The sequence below is a fragment of the Brachycentrus maculatus genome, unplaced genomic scaffold (assembly GCF_059751285.1).
Source record: "Brachycentrus maculatus isolate JH-2025_06_01 unplaced genomic scaffold, ASM5975128v1 h1tg000176l, whole genome shotgun sequence".
In the NCBI taxonomy this organism is placed as follows: domain Eukaryota; kingdom Metazoa; phylum Arthropoda; class Insecta; order Trichoptera; family Brachycentridae; genus Brachycentrus; species Brachycentrus maculatus.
In genome coordinates this window covers 295,001-319,292 of record NW_028280928.1, presented here as the reverse complement: position 1 = coordinate 319,292, position 24,292 = coordinate 295,001, and the positions used below count along the sequence as shown (strand labels likewise).

Here is a 24,292-nt window from a genome sequence, read left to right as displayed (position 1 = left end):
GCAACAACCTGTTGCCCTCTTCAGGGTTTCATTTATTACTCAGTAATAAATGAAACAGGTTGTTGCCGAAACTAGTTGGTTAATAAAAATGTGAGTGGATCAGAACACAATGTATTTTTATTTCTCGAAATAATACATTATATTATTATTTATTATTATTCACAGTTAAAAACAAAGACGGTATAAACATAATAATAAGCATTTTATTTTAACTTAACGTAACTTATTCTAAATATTATACTTTAATTTTCATACAAAAATTAGATCGTATTTCCACACCGATGGTTTTAACACTTAAACAATATCTTTTAAAATCCCCTCAAGTATCAATATATCAATATCATAGTTCATCTCACAATTGAACACAATTTTCTAAAGTCCCTGTAATCAAATTTGGTGTATGTTTGATTTTGTTGGGATAGGTTTGTGAGTTTTGTTTATCTTGTAGTTCTTTCAATGTTTTCATGTAGTGTTTAATGGTGATTTATGATTCGTTTGGTAGAATGACTTCCTTAAACTGTGATGTCTTGATTAAAATTCACCACAAAATAATTTTAAGATTTTCGAGCCGAGAGGTATCGGTATTTGACTATATCCATTTGTCAAATGAAGATATGCTCATTACTTTAAATAAATGATTTCATTTCATCTTCTGTGGCTTCTTCTTTATCCTTTTTGGTCGGTAACTCTTCAAATAAAACGTTTTCTAAGAAGTGAGGAGCTCTGGGGCTTCCCAGATCGGAGACAGTAGGTATTTGGAGGAATATCACAGCATTGTACACTAAACAGACCAAGCCGATGACTGACATCAGCCAGCCCAGGATGACCAGAATGATGGGCATGTAGTTGAAGGCCAGCAGCATGAGGAGTTGAATATACAGGGGCTGCTCCGTTATAGTCTGAAACAAAAGGCGAAATGACACTAAAAATTAGACAATTGCAACCCGTGATCTCATTAATACAACGCAACGATTGTCTTAGAAGATCGAATCGAATTTTTTAAACGAAGTCGTCACTAAATTTGGTTTTGGCATTTAATAATTTGATACAGGTTTTTCACTTCAAATTAGACGTTTTACAAAACAAATTGTAGGTACCTTTTTTTGTATTTCATAAATTAAAAATTTAGAAGTACTAATGTGTAAAGGCAACTATCTGTAACTTAAGTTGCGGCTGTTTGGTGTAATACGGCTCAAAGCATCTTATAACTAGCTTTTATCATATACAATCACAGATTTTGTTCTATCTCTTTCCTTTACCGAGATATTAATTATCTAAATAGCCGCAAAATTGTATTAATTTGATACAAGTGTTGGCAAAAAGCATAATTTTAAGTTAAGTTTAAACTCATTTCTTGAATGTTTTTCGCAGATACTTTTCGGAACATTTTATAAACTTTATGAAATTAAACAACTTTGTTTTACTTATAACCCTTATCCGCACCCAATGGTGCATAGGGCACTGCATCGAATTGACGCAGTGTTATCTTGATCATTACTTACACGAAGGCAAGGTGATCACTCTTGTGCTTCAGGAACCAGTCCAGGGTAATATTAAATAAATATTTCAGTGTAAAATCACTAATATTTATTTTCACCCCCCTGGGAATCGAACCCGGGACCTCCAGCAGGGTAGCTAAACACGCTGACCATTACACCACGGAGGCGGACAATTACTTTGTTTTAGCCACTTTTTATTATTATAAGTACACTTTAACCTACCGGTTTCGACAAGAACCTTGTCATTATCAGGGTTTATTAAATTCTAAAACATTATCATTTATAAACTTTAAACTCGTTTATCTCAAAGCTACTGTTTTTATCTTGCTGCTATTTGCCTTTGCACATTAGAGTAGTAGTCATGATTCAATGAAGTATTGAAAATTTTGTCTGACAACTTGAGTATATGGTACATCGTGCACATATATTATGACAGATGCGCACAGACTATAACAGATGCGCACAGCTACGACAGTATAAAGATAAGGCCAGGTATTGTGTAATACTAATATGAATATATATTTTTCAAAATTCAATTTTTTTTTTATTAAATGCAATAAAGGGTGTTAAATAGGAAAAGTAAGTGAGAAAAATACATCGCAAACACCCAGACCAATTTTTTAAAAAAATCTTGAATTTATTTTGCACTTTGCGGGAATTGATCGCGCGACTGTAAATACAGCAGAATAAACAAGATATTTAAACACTTGCCTTAGCATTCATCGTTCACTTTGTGGTATAACACAAAGTGAACGGTGAATGATAAGGAGAGTGTTGTATTACCATACCACAAAGTTAATAATGGTTTTAATATACAAAAAATATCTATTAACTATATCTATAAAAATGGCATCCAAGTGCCAAAACCTTATATAATAGATGCCAAGAAAAGTAAAATCTTTGATTGAGCACCAATGAGATCATATCAAATGTTAATTTGTGATATAACTAATAAACAAAAGACTTCATTTTTTTACGAATATACAACAAAAAAAGATTTGTTTCAACTAATCTGTTCGACACTGTAGGTATGAACTTACCGAGTCCAGCCAGATAACGGGAATGGTAAGGTCACTAAAGGGTTTTCCTTTAGCGTTATACTTGGTATCCCTCATTACCAAATTCACTTGAGTTCTGATCGCTCCATACAAAGGCATTCCAAGATTCTGTAAATTATTCATATTAATCAGGATATACAAATGAATTATTTAATTATATATTTGTTTGTGTACATGGGTAAGGTAGCATGGGAAAAATACAGCACTCGGGTTTGCATACCCGTTATCTAACAAGCTTTTGCGAATTGATTAAACTTGTACGAGTCGTTGGAAAATTTTATGAATCCCTTGAAAAAAATCGTTTTAATTTATATTATTAAATATTTCAAAATAAATTATGTAAGCTGAACTTGTAGAGCCCTGGAACAAATCCTAATGTATGAAAGTGAGGCATGGAGTAGGAAAAAAATGGATAAAAGTAGACTGAACGCAGTTGAAATACGTTTTATAAGACGAATGTGCGGTAAAATGATGTATGGTAGATTTTCGGATGGTGAAATAAGGAAGGAATGCAAGGCAGAGATAAACATTATCGATACAATTATGAAAGGAGAGTTGAGATGGTTAGGTCACGTGGAACGAATGGGTGAGGAATCAAGAAATAAATAAATGCAAAAAAATATGAGGCAAATATAGTTGGAAGTAGAAAAAAATCTAACCCTAATCCGCACCCCAATGGTGCATAGGGCACTGCATCATATAAACGCAGTGTTATCTTGATCGTTAACACATGAAGGAAAGGTGATCAGCCTTCAACTTCAGGTACCAGTCCAGGATAATATGAAATAAATATTAGAGTGAAAAAATCCCTTATATTTATTTGACCCCCCTGGGAATCGAACCCGGGACCTCCAGAACGGTAGCCAAGCGTGCTGAGCATCACACTACGGAGCCGGAAGTTGGAAGTAGTGCAGAGAAAAACCGAGGAAAACTGGGCATGATCAATTATTACAAATACTTGAAAGTGGCCAGGACACGAATTGGAATAATCGGCGGGCATGTATGAGGAGATACATGAATGTGGAAAAGGGGATGAATATATGCAAAAAGAGAGTTGTATGGCGATGGACAACAATGCTATTGTCTCTTGAAGCGGCGTGATGACTTGTTAGTTGACAAGTTAAATACCGGTTCGTAAGTCAGGGAAGTTCTGTGGATTTCCTTTACTGGTTTTAATCCGTCAAACATTTCCACAAGAGACGGATCAGCGTCCAAAAAGTGCGGGAAGGATATGGCCAACGGAAGTCCTGAAAAGATAGTTTCAAAATATTATTTTATCAAAAATGTTTTAATATTTATAAGCTACAAACAATTTTTTTAAATTCATATTAAACTTTAACTATTTTACAAGTATCTTCGGAAAATCTGTCGTGAAACGTGTTTCCAAGAATTGAGTATCATTTAACATCGTGAAAATGATGTTGGATGCATCGGAACATGCTACGTAATAAATTTTAAGAAAAATGGGTATTTACGAAGTAAAATATAAAAAAAAGATAGATATAACTTCAAAATGACTGCTGAAACAATGATGAAAAATAATCTTCTCAAACTGCATTAATTTAAAAAAATCGTAGTACAGGAAATTTTATAATTTGAAAATAAAAACGAGAAATTACTTTGCAATAATCGGCTATTTACGAAAATATGTAAATGACTTCATAATCAGTCATACTTCCTAATCTATCGAAAATCGTCCTAGTATGAGGAAGTTAATCGAAACCATTGCATATATAGCGGTTTCAACAATTAACAGAATATGTATATAAGTGTATAAAGCGATCGCTTAAGTCAGCCGAATGCCATGTTGTAAGCCCTGGGATGTTCAGAGTTTCATCTTTCATATCCAAAAGAACGATACATGTCTGTTAAGTTGAGACACTTGTAAAATGAAAGATCGCTGTTCATAGTCATCATACCAAAGATATATTAATAAAACTGACCATAATAACAAGGTGCAACATCAATGAAGGTATCTCCCAAGCAGGGGCCATCTTTGGGACAGAAACAGATGTTATCTGGATTCGAGCAAGACAGCACTTCTTTGGGTATCACATAAGTTCTGGACTCCAAACCATTGGACTCTACTTTACTGCTATTATACTCGACGTGCAGTGCTCGACAAAACAACTTTTTGTACAGGTTGATCCTGATGTTGGGGTCCAATTTGGGTGGCAGAATTAGACCTTCAAATGCTCCTTTCACTGTGTTACAGGGTAAACTGTAAATAAAAACATTATGCTTAAAAAATCATTTAGTTAAGTGTAAAATTTCCTACATTTCGAGTAATAATAATAATAATAATAATTTGGATAATTTGTATACCGCCATTTTTGTAAAATACTACCTCAAGGGCGCTTATAAAGGACATGGATGATAATAATAATAATAATAGGATAATGATGTTCATGATATACAAAAAATAAATGGATTAAAACGTCGTCAATCGGTCTCGAGCCGTCGAGTCTGGAGCGGGGAAAAGATGAGCCGACAAATTAAAATGCCTTCCTCTTGATCCCATGGGCTGGAGAATGGCCAAGGCGTTGGGCAGGACGCCTTCCTGAGCGATGGTCTTCAGCTTGTTGAGCTCTTCGTCATTGTGGATAGCCAAATTCCAACTTCTAGACTAGCACAGTTCAAACGGGACTTCACTTTCATCCTCTTTTTGCATTTTCATGCCTCGAAGGATGATGGACCAAATATGAGATACTATATTATGCAGTTTTTGTACACGTTGCACGCAAGTCATGATCAGGATTACGAGTGGAGAGGCGGATAATGGACCACAATGCTAAGCAATTACCTAATCGTGAGAGAGCTATCTCAATTTAATTTAATTTTATTATTTATTTTTATTTTATAAGCCTCCACTCGTTTCCGAGTGATTTTAGCCCGTGCAAATAATATTTATCGCAATTGTAACAAAAACAGATAGAGAAAGGAAAAAGCAGTAAAAATAATTAAACTTAAGTGAAGGAAATACAAAATAAGTTTTTCGAACTACAGTAATTGAGTCGTGGGCGTTGTTTTTTCATCAGATTCACCCCATTCAGGTTTCTGAACTCATGAGTTTTTGGCCAAACACTCGATCACTGTTCTTCTCCACCCACCCAACACATCTGATCTCGCTTCTTCTAACTTTTTCTTGTTTGCCAAACTTAAAAATCTTGAAAGGAAGAAGATTAGAGACGATTCCCGAGATTAAGGCAAATAAAACGAAGAAGCTGAAAGACATCATAAAAAAGCGTTCTAGGACTGTTTCAAAAAGTGGAATTACTTATTTATTGTAACTGCAGACAGTTGGTAGAATTTCATATTGAATTGTTGGATAATATATCCAAAATTAACCAGGTTTATTTGTTTGAATTCTACATTTATTTATGTATTTTATTTATTGTTTCGGCATTAACTTTGTGGTAAGACATGTTACAATAATTAAAGAAAACACTTCGTTTTTTACCACTTGAGTTTTATTATAGACTACATGTTTCAGAAGTTAAACTTCCATCATTCAGGTCTGTATAATAAATATTATTATACAGACCTGAATGATGGATATATTACCCAACAATTCAATTCCATATTGAATTGTTGGGTAATATATCCAAAATTAACCAGGTTTATTTGTTTGAATTCTACATTTATTTATGTATTTTATTTATTGTTTCGGCATTAACTTTGTGGTAAGACATGTTACAATAATTAAAGAAAACACTTCGTTTTTTACCACTTGAGTTTTATTATAGACTACATGTTTCAGAAGTTAAACTTCCATCATTCAGGTCTGTATAATAAATATTATTATACAGACCTGAATGATGGAAGTTTAACTTCTGAAACATGTAGTATATAAAAAAACTCAAGTGGTAAAAAACGAAGTGTTTTCTTTAATTATTATTTATGTATTTGTTAATACGTGACGCGTTTCGTCTTATTACACCCGGAGTGTTTGATAATGTCTTAATAAACGACGAAACGCGTCACGTATTAACATATACATAAATAAATGTAGAATTTAACCAAATAAACTTTGTTTAATTTTGGATGTATTACCCGCGAATTCAGTGGAATTACTGCTGGGAAAATGTGTGCGTCGAGGAGGTGAATACTTTGAAGGGGAGACGGACATGTAACATCTACATACAGTATATTTGATTTGTGATGTCAGTATACGTACTACCAACCCAAAACTACAATAAACCATAGACTTTAGGGGTTAACAATAGATTTAATATGTATTTTTGATACCTTGTATTTAAATCTTTGAAATCCCACTGCTTCAGTCCTGGTGATCCATTCCAATACTCAATAGTGTAAGGATATCCAACACTCTCATTCAAGTTAACAGTAACAAGCTCTCGTTTTTCAGCGTACAACTAAAATATAAAAATAATGATGTTTTCACTATTAAGCCCATCTAAACATTTATTAAAAAGCTTATTTTTAAAAGCTTAATTATTATACTTTCTGTGGTGGGGAGAATACATGAAGAAGAATATGGAAGTCTGGGTATTTACAGGGCTTAGGTTTTACATACATCTTACATTCACAAATTTTGAAAGTCATTCATAAGTGTATCATAAGTTCACACTCAAAAATGTTGTGAATAAAGAGATCACTTAAGTAAGTGCAAAATGTTTTTTTTTTAAGAATAACGCGCAAAGCCTTTACGTGTCGGGTTGCGGTCCCGCGGTTATAGTCACGTACGCTCGAGTTGAGTTTCTCGGTTCGAACTCACTCCTACCACAATTTGTTACCTATTTATAATAATGAGCCGCTTAGGCTCACATCAATAGTATGAAATCGAAATGTTTGTGTTAATAATAAAAACACAAATATTTCTCATTTTTAACTAAATAAAATAAATATATTTTAAGAAGTAAATGGAAAAAAACACATCACAAACATCAAGACCAATTGAAAATATATCTTTCTTGAATTTATTTTGCAATTGGCGGGAATCGAATTTGCGACGCCAGTTTCACAATCGAGCGTCTCCTCAACAACGCCACGGCGCCTGTCTAATCTAAACCTCTACATATCTCATAAGTTTATTTAACGCTCTTGGCAATCTTACTACTAAACTATAAAGATATAAAAAATAAAAATTAAGATTACCCTGTCCAAAATGCCAAACTTCTCAAAGTCTATCCAGTGTGGGAGGTAATTGCTTGTTAGTTTGACCAGCGGATCGTCGTATCCCCAAAGGAAGTCATTCACCGGAAGGTTGACGAAGGGCGAAGATCCGGTAGAGAAGACGTTGATGCCCCACTGCCGTATTGTGGACGCGTCAGAGTTCATACTGATGATTCCCTTAAAGATTTTGGACATTTGAATTCACAAAATACAACAAACAAATTGAAAAAAAATATACACATAGAAAATATATAAACCTTACATTGCTTTAATTATTTCCCCCATCGAATTTTATTACACCGTAGAACGGGGCTACTTGAACTTTGATGTGTTAGGTACTTGAGCCCAGTACAAAAAATATTTACATCGTGGTATCGATCGAAGTATTGTGACAATAAGCGTCATCTGTCAGGGAAACAATGAATCATGTCGAAACGTTCATTATTGTAGACCAAATACAGATTTTTTTTTGCACTAGGCTCAAGTAACACATCCAAGTTCAAGTACTTTTTTGAGGAATAACCCGTAAAGCCTCTACTTTTCAGAAGCTTTTCTGTAGGTAGGATAGTAAGGAAAAGGAAGGTAAGTGTAAAAAATACACTACAAACCAAACCAGAAAAAATACCACACAGTTAAAATAGATTGGAATTCTTGAAATATAGAAAACTGAATACATTTATTATTATTTTTTTTTTTAAATATTTTGGGCCAAGAAATATCTTCAAATCAATCAAAAACAGACTCGAACTTAAACAACGTTAACTTTTAACGTTGTTCGGATTAGTGGGCAGATAGTACTTGTACCAATCAAACATATTTGCTGTTTCTATATTAAAAGATTGGTTTAGAAGTTAAAATAAAGTATAGAAATGAGGGGGAGAAGGAGAGGATGTTGAAGTTAGATACTCACGAGTAAGGGTACATTGATAGTGACCATCGTGTCATTGTAAACATCCCCCACCGATCTCTCTGGCATGAAGGACACAGCGGTATTTGGGATGTACGTCATCGTCCCATTCTCATTGTAGGTTATATTTTGATTTGTTCTAATTTCTCTGGAATTAATATCAAATAAATATTTTTTTTCATCTTTCCAATACATGTCTTTTATGAAGTTCTAGTGATTCAAGAATAATGTTTCAAAATTGGTTCATATATATAGAACATTCAAGAATTTGAGTAGTGTGGTTGTCAATAATGTATAGAATTGGTGAATGTTACACGTGTGTAAAGCGATCACTTAAACAAGCCTATGACGGTCGTCAGCCCCGTAAATGCCCAGACTTTTATATTCTTCTTCATCTTTGATGAGATGTCAAAAAATAGTATGAAAATAACTCCTGTAATTGGAAATAATCCAGATTTTGTGAACACAAGTATTTGGACACACTCAAAATGTTGTAAATCATATAAATATAAATCAATCGGTTGAATACATTATTTGGTTGAGAGGGAGATATTGCTTCATATCAATAAGCCCGCACAATTTACTATGTACCAAACCGCTCATTTGGTGCAACAATGGTGTAATCACACTTTTAGAAATATTACAGGAGATGTCATTCAGACGTTGTAGCAACAGAAATGGCGGCATTTTACTCAATTCTACAATGACACTCGCGCCATCTCGCAGCATTTCACCACGAAATCAATTCTGTTCATGTTTCTTCCGATGTAAATAGCCTTTCCGCACATTTTGACATATTTAACTTGTTTCAAAAAACGTGTTATGACGTCATTGTTGCATTAAATTAGCGATATAATTATTTGATATTTTTCAATGGTTGAAGTTATTTCAATTTATTTTCAAAAGATATAAATATTGAATTGTCAATTAATATTGTATTATAATTATTGACTTAAAAATACAACGGTACATCTTTGACTTATCTATAATTAAAACGTATTTTTTTTTTAAATAAAGACAATAGGTTGTTAAAAATTCATCGTTCTAAGGTCTTTGTACCTTGTAACGAGTATCTTAATTCTTGATTTTTCTTAGGTTACGATATTAGTATGAAATTAAAGTATTTATGATTTAGGCGTATTATATGTAGGCGTTTCAGCTGACTTTTACACGCCAAGAGTTTTTTTATTGATTATTTTTATTATTATTATTATTTTTTATACTAAGGAAGATGGAAGTCTAGATATTCCAGGGCTTACGATTTGGGATCTGGCACTTTTTTTGGCATTTGAGTCAAGTGATCACTTTATACACTCGTGTGACGTACACCATTCTGCTAATTATCGAACATATGGCATTAATTTTGAAACATGTAAATATGCATGAATGTGAGATTCCTTTCGTTCGTTAGTTGAAATTTTCATAGATATGGAATTTTGGCAGATATTGCTGCCATCTATAATGTAAAAAATAATGTATCTGATGAAATATTTGTGTTGTAATAACGTACGACACTTTTATGTATGCATTACAAAACATATTACATACAACATAAGTCATATATATTGTATAATATTCTCAATGAGTAATTTCCATGGCTTATTTTGGAATATGGGATTAAGGTTAACAAGACTGAAACACACAAGAAAAATTAAACAAAACTAACACAGGGCAAAATTTAAAATATAAAACAAATAAACGGGTATCGTTAATAGGCATATAAAAAAAATAAGGTAAGAAGTATGGTTAAAAAAAACAAATGTTAAAATAAAACTTATGACTAACACAAATATCTTTCAATAAAATATTTTTTCAGTTAATTTATTTTGGATCCCTGACTGGATTCTATTTAATATGTCAGGCATCTGGTTAATTTGGGTAGGGGCAATATAGGTAGGTTATGTACTTGTAGGTACTTACTGAAACACGTAAGGACCTATTTCTTGAAACGCTAATTTCTCATCTTCTCCACTTAGAAATCTGTCTTTGTTCGTGATATTGAAGATATATACGCTATTTATCACTTGTACTGGTATAGTTTCCCATAAACTTTCCGCGAAGGAACCTTTTCTCATTGTTGAAATCTATAAATGGCATCAAATTTATTAAATTAAAATGAAATAAACGAAATCTATTAAATATGACAACTCCCATAAAGTGTGCATAAATGTTATTTGTGATATTTGACTAGTATAAAAAGATACGTCCATCTTTTTCGAATATATAATATATCATTTAAAACACTTTTTTTGATGTTGTAATTATGAAAACAAACATATTTCAAAAGTCAAAAGATTGTGTCAAAAGCCTACGTAATAGGAGGGCATGTATGATTAGATGTGTGGATATTAGGAAGCTAAGAATTTATGTCAGAGCAGACGAGTGTGTAGTTCCATCCTCTCTGCCTACCTCTGCAGCACAGCGTGATGGTTGTAGTAGTAGTAGTTGGAGTAATATTTATCGTTCATCATCATACAATATGTCTAATAATAAAATTTACACTATTAAAATCATTTCACGATAGTTAAAATACTTATATTAATTTGTGGTTATGCTGTAATCAATAATTATAATTCTGTTAATATTCCTTATAATAGTTAACTTTTTTAACCTTTTATTGGTATCCAAATCCACACATATCATCCGACATATAACAAAGTACACTAATAACTAAATTAAATTAAAATATCAAATCAATTATGAAACAAGTTAACGACTGTTTTTAATGAACACCACTTTTATTATGGTTATAAGTTGAAAATACCTTACATTTATTCTTATAATTATTATTTATTATTTTTAATAATCAAACAAAAATGCGATAATACTTACATACTTTATAATGTGTTTAAGGGGATCTGTGAGAAGAAGCAACACCCCACAAACAAGCACTATCAATCCTAAAAATCCCCACTGTATACAATCTGAAAATTTTCATAAAATATCGAAAAATTTAATCATGATTTTTTTATTGACAGTTCTTCATGAAACTTAATTGTCATAATACTTTTTTGTTTCATTTTATTAATAATATTTAAAATAATATAATTCATTTATTGGGTTTCTTTACCTAGCGACTTCAGATTGGATTTGATTTTAATAATTTGATATTTAAAAAAATTCGTTAGCTGGGGAAGGCAACGAAGGAGACAATGGTATGCGCATGTGAGTAGAATGGAAAAATCCAGATTCCCTAAAATCGCACTCTACGGCCAACCCCATGGTAGACGACTCCGGGGCTGACCACCAAAGAGATGGATCGATAGCTTGAAATCGAGGCTTATCCCTCTTAAAAATAGGCCACAAGGCCTACACCAAGAGGAAGAAGAAGAAGAAGAATATTACCTTTTTTTGATATGATTCGCATATCAATTTTTTGTGTGAGCTTCATGGTGATTATTGATTTTTTTTTGGTTCAACAGAATTTCAACTCAGAATATCATGTTTCTTCTATCCATTTTATCAGTATGCGGGGAATTTTTCTTTTCTGTAAAGAGAAAAAATATACATGAATAAAAAGCAAAAAAATAATATTTTTTCTCAACAAGACTTGAAACTTCTTTCGTTTCTATATTAACTAAAGTGGATGTTTGAGTATTCCTGGATCAAATACTTGTCATTTGGCAAGTTTTTAATTTCTGTGGCTCCAGAGAACTCACATATCACTCACTCCTTTCAAGAACGCCATATATCAAAAATAGTAAATTTTCAGTGTATGTTTTCAGAATGCCCATAAAATGTACTATATCCCAGAAAAAGTGGCATATTTTTAACTTATGCCGCTTGTGGAATTGTGTAGTTGGCTTCTTTTTTGTAATTAATGTAACTATTTTTTAGTATATACTTTTACTAAATCTAAAGATATACAATTCCCGAATAAATAAAATAAATACAACTTAATATTTACCCGCTACAGGGCAGAAAGTGTTGTTTTTGCATTTTGAAAAAAAAAAGATATCTTTAATAGGATATTGATATCTTACTAGCGTAATATTGCCCTGAAACATTTCCAAAGGATTTTAAACTTGGAAGTATAATACATTGACTTATTATTTTTTGACATCTCATCAAAGATGAAGAAGAATATGGAAGTCTGGGCATTTACGGACTTCCATATTTTTCTTCATCTTTGATGAGATGTCAAAAAATAGTATGAAAATAACTCCTGTAATTGGAGATAATCCAGATTTTGTGAACAAGTATTTGGACACACCCAAGATGTTGTAAATACATTGACTTGTTTAAAATGACTACCTGCATTGTTGTTTATTTTCTTGCCAAGTAAAAGTGATTTGAATGGCCCTCCTGAACATTTTAAGTTTTGTTAGTTACTCACTTTCTCCTGTACGACCACGATAAACACATTTTTTTAAACTAATTTTCTTTCATTAACTGTTTTCTTTTCAAAACAGTGTATTTATTTTGAAGAAAAATATATTTTTTCGATACAAAAACGGTGTTTTTTTAAACAAAATCAATAAAGTCAAATGTAACCTGGATTAAAGTAAATTAAGTTGCAATTTATCGTGTGCTGGCGTTAAGTAATGACCGTAGTTGCATACATAAATAATATTTCAATAACAGTATGGATGTTTCGCAACTTTACGCAGATAAAATTCTTGTACCAGTTTTAGTTAAGATCACTGCCAACATCTAGGCAGTGGCCATTATCCATATAATATCAACTTTATGGGCAGAACTATCTAGAGCACAAGAGTAGAAATCACTATGTTGCATTCATTCTATGTAACTTTTGCTTTTTGAATTATTTATTTTATTTTTCAATTTATTTCATCATATTATTTTTTGACATCTCATCAAAGATGAAGAAGAATTTGGAAGTCTGGGCATTTACGGGGCTGACGACCGTCATAGGCTGGTTTAAGTGATCACTTTACACACGTGTAACATTCACCAATTCTACCCATTATTGACAACCACACTACTCAAATTCTTGGAAGTTCTATATATATTTATGAACCAATTTTAGAAACCTTGTTCTTGAATCACTAGAACTTTACTAGAGACATCTATTGATGAGATGTAAAGAAGCTTTTTACCAAGCAGAAACTCTTATATTCCGTAAATGCCCAGACTTCCATATTCTTCTTCATCTTTGATGAGATGTCAAAAAATAATATGAAAATAACTCCTGTAATTGGAGATAATCCAGATTTTGTGAACAAGTATTTGGACACACTCAAAATGTTGTAGAATTATAATTTTTAATTTCATTCATTGATTCGACAGCCACTTTGTGGTAAAATCATTCCATTTTTAATTAAAGTTTTACCTAATAAATATTATAATCATCCTTTCCTCTTCATCCTTCAACGTTTCAAGGATACAACTCTGTAACTCTGTGGACAGATGGCTCCAGTGAATTCACACATAAAGCGTTATGAGATTTATAATATGTATGTGTTGGAGTTCGAGTAGTGAGATTGTCCATCATGAGTAGAGTGGTAAATGTTACACGTGTATTGAGTGATCACTTAAACTATCCTACGATAGGTCGTAAGCCTTATAAATACCCAGATTACCATAATCTTCTTCATAATTCTTCTTAATTTTTTTATCTCTTAATGTTCAACAGTAATTATAACAAAAATGTAGAATTGTTTAATTGGCTTAATTGTTGTTAATGTTTTATTTTTGAAATTTGTAAAGCTGTATAATTCCCGAACAAATAAAATAAAACAAAAAAAATATACGGTGAGTTGTCAAAATGTTAAAATTGCAGAGTTCAAAAATAATTGAGAGTGCGTTTAGGATATGCAAGCACCTCATTCAACGGTATGAAGGCTATCTGGAGATCGGATTTGTAAGTACATGGTGTAGACCAAATGCCTCCTATATAATACCTGCATTGATCCAATCTCTTATACGGCTATGAAACATGCCACCTTATAAGGGCCCAGAGCAGATGTATACTCAGCTTAGAGAATAGATTTTATAAAATTAAACAACTCTGTTTTAATCACAAACTAAGTTTATAAAATTTAAACTAAGTTTATAAAATGTGCCACAAAGTATCTGTTGGGTGTTATCATATCAAACACAATGTTTGATGACGAAACGCGTGACGTATCAACATATACATAAAAAATGTAGAATTCAATCCAATAAACCTTGTTTAATTTTGGATATATTACCCAACAATTCAATATGGAATTCTACCAACTGTCTGCCATTACAATCATAGAGAATAGATGCCTACGAAGGATTTTAGGCGTGCGGTGGGTGAGGAATGGAGAGGTAAGGCATAGGACAACTGTCGTCCAGAAAAGGCGAATCAATTGGCTTGGATATATCGCTCGCGCCTTTCAAGAACGTCATAAATCAAACATCGTCAATTTTCAGTTGTGCACGTATTCGGAATGCCCAGAAAATGTACTATATCCCAGCAAAACAGGTATATTTTTAACTAAATATTTACCCGCAACAGGGCAGAATATGTTGTTTTTGCATTTTTAAGAAAATGGATTGTTTAATTATTTTTTTTAAATATACTTAATATTTTTCAAATGGAAAAAAAACCTTCAGATTTTACCTAAAATGATCTGTTGCACAGTAAAAAGTTCAATAAGTGGCTTGATATTTATTTTTAAAACATTGTATTATATTTTTAAACTTTAAAAACGATCTCCTGAAAAATCAAGTTTTTTGATAAATGACGTTCTTGAAAGGAGTGAGCGAACTGTCGCCCAGAAAAGGCGAATCAGTTGGCTAGGACATGTGTACAATATATGTGCTTCGCATGCCTCCTGAGAGCCACAATCACATTTGCCTCTTTCACAATATCAGGTTCCCGCATTCCAGGACGACCACTGCCGACAATCCGTCGGCAGTTTTCGTCTGAACTTTGGGATCGTGTTCAATCACTTGTAATTGATTAAAAATGTCTTAATTACTTCAAAATCACCTTGATAAAGGTTTGCTTAGCAAATTTCTCAACCATATAAGTATAGTGTGCTGTATGCAATAGAATCTACTATTGGCAAATTGACAAGTGTAATTTGCTGATAATTGAAAGAAGGTGACGGTCACATCATTGTTTAGTCTATCTTGCTCTTGAGTAGATATCAATGTGAGTTACATTTCGAACTACCTTAGACATTTACGCGTTACTGTTTATAAAAAAAAAAAAATTGTTTAAGACCCTTTTGAGTTTATTAATGTAAACACGACTAGTTTTGAGAACTACACATGTTCTTATCAACATGTAAAAATACATTTTCATTTATTGATTCGGCAGTCACTTTATTATAATATCTTTAATAATAATAATAAAACCCTTTTCCGCACCCAAATGGTGCATAGGGCACTGTGTCATATAAACGCAGTGTTATCATGATCGTTTTTACACATGAAGGAAAGGTGATCGGCCCTCCGCTTCAGGTACCAGTCCATGGTAATATTGAATAAATATTACAGTGAAAAAATCACTTATATTTATTTTACCCCCCTTGGGAATCGAACCCGGGACCTCCAGAACGGTAGCCGAGCGTGCTGACCATTACACTACTAAAATAATATCTTTACATATTTTATTCAATTTTTACTTGGTTAATACTACTATTTACGCGAGTATAGCTATGAATTAGTTGAAGAAACAGTTCTTACCATTTCCTCATCCTTCGACGTCCCAAGGACAACTCTAAAATTTAGACTAAGCTTCACATACGGTGTTCTAAAATGATGTACAATGCATCGAAACACGTTAAGAAATAGCAGTATTTACCAAGTAAAACTTAAATTCAAAAATGTGAAAATACAAACTTAATCAAAATACAGTTTGTATTTTTACCTATTGATGAGAGCATCTCTAGTTCTCGAAACTAGTCGTATTTACATTAATAACCTCAAAAGTGGTCTCATACAAGTGTTTTATTTTTATATTAAGGTCGATTGAATATTTTGGCATATACACTATATTGTGCGGATAGAAGTGAAATCAATAAAATATTTGCAATAAAAAATCAATCTTAACATAACAATTTCACTGGCCAACAATGATTTTGTAGCTGAAATTTTGATGACTGATTTGGACTGAGTTAATCGTTCTTATTCAAAGTGTATATGGTAACAAGCTTGTATCACGTCAAGTTGTGATGTTACAGTCATATTATTGTTTGTATGGACCCCATACGTTGAAACCGTAATAGTGGTTGGTAACTAGACATGTTTTAGTCTAAGGTCTAAGGCATAGGTGGCCAACATTTTCAGTAGCCGAGCCAAATTTTAGAAATGAGATTTCCTACCAGGCCGTAAAACAAAATTGATTATATCATTCAAAGCAAACAAAACACTTGGCGGGCCGCATGCGCCCCCCGGGCCGCGGGTTGGCCACCCTTGGTCTAAGGCATTCAAAAAAGCATTGAGAATTATGGAGTAACAATGGAAATATATTAACTTATTAATATTGAATACGATAGCATTATATGTTTTTATATATCTATCCCCCACACGATGGACCGATCAAATTAAGGCAGCAGCAGGCACCTCAGTGGTTGGAGCGCTACGTGCAGCGCAGTCAAGGGATAACTGGAGAGTCATTGCTTCTGCAAGGGTCACAACCCTCAACAATGAGGAATAAGACGGAGAAGAAGAAGAAGAAGAATATTTATACATAAATAATAAAATGAACTTCAGTCAATATCAGAATTAAAAATATCCATTACTAAACGTATCTGACGTGCTACATTTTTTTTATTTCGTTTTTGAATTCAGCTATGCAAAGTGCATAAATATAAGGTATTTTCATGCCGGTTACAAAATAAAAGTTGTAAATTGTTGGCCGGTGTTATTTACCGGAATGTGGAGATTGATGCAATTGAATATAACTATTATATAACGTAATAATAATTACACGATCAGTGTCCGTAGGTACTGTGTTAGATTGTGTTTAAAGGAAAGGAAGGTCGCTGCACTATCTGCTACTAGTAGTTATGAACGAGTATGCGTAATTTTTAAAATAAGTTCAATGATCTAAATACTATATATGGTTGTCTTGGAACCAGACACCAGTCCGCCTCCGTAGTGTAATGGTCAGCACGCTCGGCTACCGTTCTGGAGGTCCCGTGTTCGATTCCCAGGGGGGGTCAAATAAATATAAGTGATTTTTCCACTCTAATATTAATTCAATATTATCCTGGACTGGTACCTGAAGCGGAGGGCTGATCCTCTTTCCTTCGTGTTAACGATCAATATATCACTGTGTTAATATAATGCCGTGCCCTATGCACCATTGGGTTGCGGATAAGGGTTTGAATTTAATTGAATTTCTCCGCCATTTCCCCTTATATAGCAGTTATGGCTTTGCCATGTGGTTAACATATTTTTCAAGTAACATTTTACTTAATGAACGCTTTTAATAATACAAACATTTGTGAGGTCCAATATTTACTGATCTTAAGACATTATACTTAATATAATTAAAGTAATACCCTTCAATATAGCGGAATGCTTAACAATAATATTTGCTTACTGATCAGGAAATAACTTACCTCTAATTGTATGCCAATGCAACAGGTTAAGTAAAAAAAATCTAACCGTCGACACACACACGTGAGTCATCTCTTCAGTAAATATTATGAACGACGTGTAAGATAGAATAAGAAACGCCAGGATCAGGGAAATATGCGAGATCGAAGATGTCGTTAGGTGGGGAAGGCAACTAAGGAGACAATGAGAAACATCCAGACTCCCCCACATCGCACTGTAGATCATCCCGGGCAGACCACCAAAGAGATGGATCGATAGCTGGGAATCGACATCGTACGAGGCTAATCCCTCTTGAAAACAGGCCACAAGGCCTACACCAAAAAGAAGAAGAAGAAGAAGAAGCATTCCATTTAGGCAGAAAAGCCTATCGTAACTTACCCGCGTGATATATAAAAACGCACCAGTACCTACCCTACCTTTTTACTAAGTAGAACCTAGCTTACCTTACTACCTACCTCTGCTGCTTACCCTGGTAAGTAAATATTAATATTTTCTTGAATGTTTTTCGCAGCTACTTTCAAAATCCGCCAGATCCAAAGTCGATTTCACAAAAATGCAAAGTTATCCGGGTAACATTTATGTTTCAAAGATTTGTCTATTTTATATACATATTATAGATAAAAATTATGAAATAAAAAAATACACCATTTTTTTTCAGTGTTAAAGCCGATAATGACGTCATCTTAACTTTTGACCTATCCCCGCTCTCTGATTGGCCGATATGGGTCAGAAGGAAAGTTTCATGAATATAGCGGAATTTGAAATACAACGCTTTTTTTAAAGTATTTTTTAGCAGGATTTTCAAGTATATAAATATATTAAACAATAAACCTACAATAGACATTCCGATAGATTATTTATTTCAAAATCTTTTAAAATTGGATCTGTCGGATTTTGAAAGTAGGTGACACATTTTCAACGAGCTTTTCATTCTGCACATATCAGACAGGGGTTGATTAGGAATAGTTACACAGACCTGTCGACACTTTGGCCACCCCTGAGATATACCAATTAGTGCATTTGTTTATCATACGTATTAACACACGTTCAGTAATGACCTAGACCCAAGAACCTAGACCTCAGACTGTTTACAAAAATTAACGTGGTAAACGTTAAATATCGTAAACAGTCTGAGGTTCATCATAACTAAATATTATTTAAAATTCTAGAAACACGTTTTATGGTATTAGATAAAAAAAACGCCTACGAAGTTATTTCATTCATTTCTTGAGCGATTTATCAATCAATCACTAATTAATAAATGAATGAGAGATAAATAAATCAATTACTATGCCAATAATACACGTGTAAAAACAAATAAAATAGATTTTCAGAAATTTTATTAATTGATTCGGCAGTCACTTTATGGTTAATGAAATCTATCCATTTTTAATTTATGTTTTACTAAGTAAATACTACTATTTCATAAAATCCACTGTGACACGTGTTTCGATGCATTCTGCATCCTTTTCATTCGGTGTTTAAAAATGATGCGGAATGCATCGAAACACGTGTCACAGTAAATTTTAAGAAATAGTGGTATTTACTGAGTAAAAAATTAATTAAAAATGGATAGATTTTCAGATTTTCAAGCACAAAGTTTCTATGCATATCCACTATTCCTCCTCCCGTTTTTCATGAAATATTTAATAAATATAAGAGTGAAAAAATCACTAATATTTATTTGACCCCCCCTAGGAATCAAACCCGGGACCTCCAGAAAGGTAGCCGAGCGTGCTGTCCATTACACTACGGAGGCGTATATATATATATATATATATATATATATATATATATATATATATATATGTATATATATATATATATATATATATATATATATATATATATATATATATATATATATATATATATATATATATATATATATATATATATATATATATATATATATATATATATATATATATATATATATATATATATATATATATATATATATATATATATATATATATATATATATATATATATATATATATATATATATATTATCATTAAAGTCCATTTGGTTTTTAAGGTATTTGTTATCATATTTTGTTTGTCTGCTATGTATTTATATTTCAAGTACTATCATCAGAAATTTTTAACGTCATTGCGTATCTCCATTGTCTCAAAAAACATAAAATATTTGTATGATTGTGGAGATAAGATTAACGAGTTTATAATCTAACAAAAAAAACTGAATTAAATTTTTGAATTTCGTGGAGTGGTTGTAAGTCGTGGGTAAAATGTCGAGTTTTACACAGTGTATAAAATGGTCACTTAAAACAATCAAGACAGGTTGCAAGAACTGTAAATTCCCAGATTTCCACGTATTAATTTTTATATACTTGACTAAAATTTTCGCAAAAAATTAAAAATTGTTAAATAATTAATAATTTAAAAAATATGTTTTCTGTCATTCCATTAACGTACATATTAATTAAGGAAAAAAATAATGACGTTAAAGTAATGTTGACCCGTGTTCCGGAGAATCCTGTATCATTTTTAACGCCATAAACGATATTAAAAAAATATGCGGAATGGATCGAAACACGTTTCGAAGTAGATTTTAAGAAATAGTGGTAGGTATTTACTATAGATCAGATTGACATTAAGCGTAGTAAATTTTCATATTATTTTATTTTTATTTTTTGACATCTCATCAAAGATGAATAAGAATATGGAAGTCTAAGCATTTACAATATTTCAAAATTCAAGAACAATGTTTCAAAATTGGTTCATATATATAGAACTTACAACATTTTGAATGTGTCCAAATACTTGTTCACAAAATCTGGATTATCTTCAATTACTGGAGTTATTTTCATATTATTTTTTGACATCTCATCAAAGATGAAGAAGAATATGGAAGTCTGGGCATTTACGGGGCATAGGCTGGTTTAAGTGATCACTTTACACACGTGTAACATTCATTAATTCTACCCATTATTGACAACCACACTTCTCAAATTCTTGGAAGTTCTATATATATGAACCAATTTAGAAACCTTGTTCATGAATCACTAGAACTTCACTAGAGACATCTATTGGTGAGATGTAAATTTAAATTAAGGGGTCGAAAGCCCCGTAAATGCCCAGACTTCCATATTCTTCTTCATCTTTGATGAGATGTCAAAAAATAATATATAGAACTTGCCAATGCGTGCGGTTGCCAATATGGGTAGAATTGTTGAATGTTATTACAATTATAGGAATTATTTTTCATAATATTTTTTGACGTGTGTAAAGTGATCACTTAAACTAGCCTATGACGGTCGTCAGCCCTGTAAATGCCTAGAATTTCAAATTCTTCTTCATCTTTGATGAGATGTCGAAAATTAAAAATAAAATAATATGAAAATGTACTACGCTTAATGTCAATCTGATCTACATACAGTATAGGATTATTGGTTTGAGGTGGTACGAGTAATGCATTATTAAAAAGTGTTATTATAGCCCAAAAATTAACAATCAAAATAATACTTAAAATTCTTGAGACAGACTCCTACACAGAAAATGCTTAACAAATTACAAAATTTATGACAGTCAAACAACTGTATGCTAAAACAATCCTTACATACATATGCATTTACGAATTACTCTCACACAACACAAGAAAGCACTTCCCAGCAAAGCACACAATTAACACACTTTATGGAATCGTACATAGAACTTAAACACATAAACACATCAAACAAAATCTTACACACCTCGTTTTGTTAAAAGAACTTAAAAAAACTCAGAATAAGTTCCATAAAACAACCTTTGAGAACTAAATTTCATTATCCATAAAATCATTAATAACAGAAACAAAATATTTTTAAAAAATGTGATCATAATTGGATAATGGAAGAGGTCAGATTTGAAATAAATCGCATCATGGGCTATGGCGTATTTATTGCATGTCCTAAACAATTTTCTCACATATAGTTTTATAAATAAGTATTTTAAAAAGTGCCCTACAATTGTATGTATGATGAAATATAAATAAATAAATAAAGTACTACAATACGTAACATAATTTTTATAATATTATAAATATAGACCAAAATATGTTTCTTTTATTATTAATTTCAGTTTTTATTGATATTTCTTGATAGATCTGCGTTTTATCTAATAAAACAAAAACTGTTAAGCTTTTTTCTCACATCACATCACATCAATACAAATTATAAAAATAATTGGTTAAAATATAAGTCAAAATTGTAAAAATCATTTTTTTTCTAAATTTTATTTACCATATCGCTCACTCCTTTCAACAAAGTCATACACCAAAAAACTTAATTTTTCAGGAGATCGTTTTTAATGTTTTAAAATATAATGAAATGTACTAAAAATAAAAATCTACCCAATTAATGAACTTTTCACTGTACAACAGATCTTTTTAGGTAAACCTTAATGTTTTTTCTCCATTTGAAAAATAATAAGTATATTTAAAAAAAAAACAATACCTTTTCTTCAAAATGCAAAACGCTATCCTGTAGCGGGTAAATATTTGGTTTAAAATATGCCGCTTTTGCTGGGATATAGTATGGGCATTCTGAAAATATGCACAACTGAAAAATGACGATTTTTTATATATGACGTTGTTGAAAGGAGTGAGCAATACGTATATGGTCAAATAAAAATTAGTTCATGTAAAAACAATTTGGAAAAATATTTAGATTAAAAAAAGGAGTATCTATTTGGAAAATGATTTAAGTATACTTACGTTCGTTTAAATGTATCCAAAAACAAACAATTTCGCAAAAATATCACTAGATTACATACTATTTAAACCGAAAACACAGATTTTCCAAAGCGTAAATAGGTAAATTGAATTTTAGATATTTATTGTACAAACTTTGTTTATTGTTTAAATAATAATTTAAAATATATTTTACTTGAACTGCATAAATATATGTGTCTTTAAAAAAATTAGTCCAAATATGAACCGTAAAGATAGAGTGACCGAAGCGTTTTGAACCGATAGACAACTGGTCTTAGCTTTATATGGGTAGTGGTATACATTATATGTAATGCACGAAGTAAGTAGTATAAGTGTGTATTGATACTTAATAAATAATTCGAGGTGAAGGTAGGGTTGTAAAAAGTGTCAACTAAAAGAAAAATGAAAAATTTGTTTGATAGATGTTAGAACGGTGAAACAAGGATGCAAGGTTTGTGATAAGTATACTGATAAAATTAATAAATGCGTGTGAAGGATGTTTTGGACATGTGAAACAAAGAGCGAGATCTCTCTCGAAACGTAATTAATTACTACCGTAAAATAAATTTATGAGGCGAATGTAGTTGGAAAAAGGAACAGAGGAAGACTGAGGAAAACTTGGCATGAACTAGTATGTCCAATATTTGAAAGTGGTCAAGACGGAATAATTTAAGGATTTGTTTGAGGAGATGCATGAACGATCTGCACTCTTTATGCAAATTTGTCGGGAGAATGCTGATAAATTAAATTCATGAAAATTTTCATAATTTAGGATTATATGTTTAAATATATATATAATATAATATATGTATATATATATATATATATATATATATATATATATATATATATATATATATATATATATATATATATATATATATATATATATATATATATATATATATATATATATATATATATATATATATATATATATATATATATATATATATATATATATATATATATATATATATATATATATATATATATATATATATATATATATATATATATATATATATATATATATATATATATATATATATATATTCCTGTATTACGTATCAAAAAAATTGATTGACTTGAACACCTTAATAAGTCTGACATGTATTCTTCTTCCTTCTAACCAATTCGCAACCAATGGTGCATAGGGCACTGCATCGCATTGACGGAGTGTTATCAAGGAAAAATGTTAAACAGATATAAGAGTGATTGACATTTCTACGTTATAATTAATTGGTTAATTTACATTATCCTGACATTGCAATCAAAATGTAAATTTATATTTTTTGTTCCATCAACAATTATTTCTCAGTCGTTAAATCACACGCTGTCTATCTTGAATTACATGATGCAATTTTCGAAACTAAATCCATAATAATGCATTTTAAAGGTAAAGGTACATTAAAGGGTTAAGAGGTTTGTTTGTAATATCGCTCACTCCTTTCAAGAACGTCATAAATCA

General features: G+C 31.6%; 1 protein-coding gene across 1 annotated transcript; it reads right to left on the bottom strand.

Moving 5' to 3' along the window:
* Positions 1 to 626: 626 nt before the first annotated feature.
* On the bottom strand, positions 627 to 10,675 carry LOC148308064 (scavenger receptor class B member 1-like). The gene is made up of 8 exons (XM_088262371.1): positions 10,521 to 10,675; positions 8,604 to 8,748; positions 7,676 to 7,870; positions 6,806 to 6,933; positions 4,501 to 4,778; positions 3,686 to 3,804; positions 2,540 to 2,665; positions 627 to 899 (listed from the first exon to the last, which is right to left on the bottom strand). The coding sequence occupies exons 1-8, from the start codon at positions 10,673 to 10,675 to the stop codon at positions 627 to 629; spliced, it is 1,419 nt and encodes a 472-aa protein (XP_088118497.1).
* Between the last annotated feature and the right edge of the window lie 13,617 nt (positions 10,676 to 24,292).

Coding starts and splice junctions, on each gene's coding strand:
- LOC148308064 (XM_088262371.1), bottom strand. CDS start 10,675: ATGAGAAAAGGTTCCTTCGCGGAAAGTTTATGGGAAACTATACCAGTA. Junction 7,871..8,603: donor CTATCAATGTACCCTTACTC/GTGAGTATCTAA, acceptor AAAATCTTTAAG/GGAATCATCAGTATGAACTC. Junction 4,779..6,805: donor TTCAAAGATTTAAATACAAG/GTATCAAAAATA, acceptor TTTTATTTACAG/TTTACCCTGTAACACAGTGA.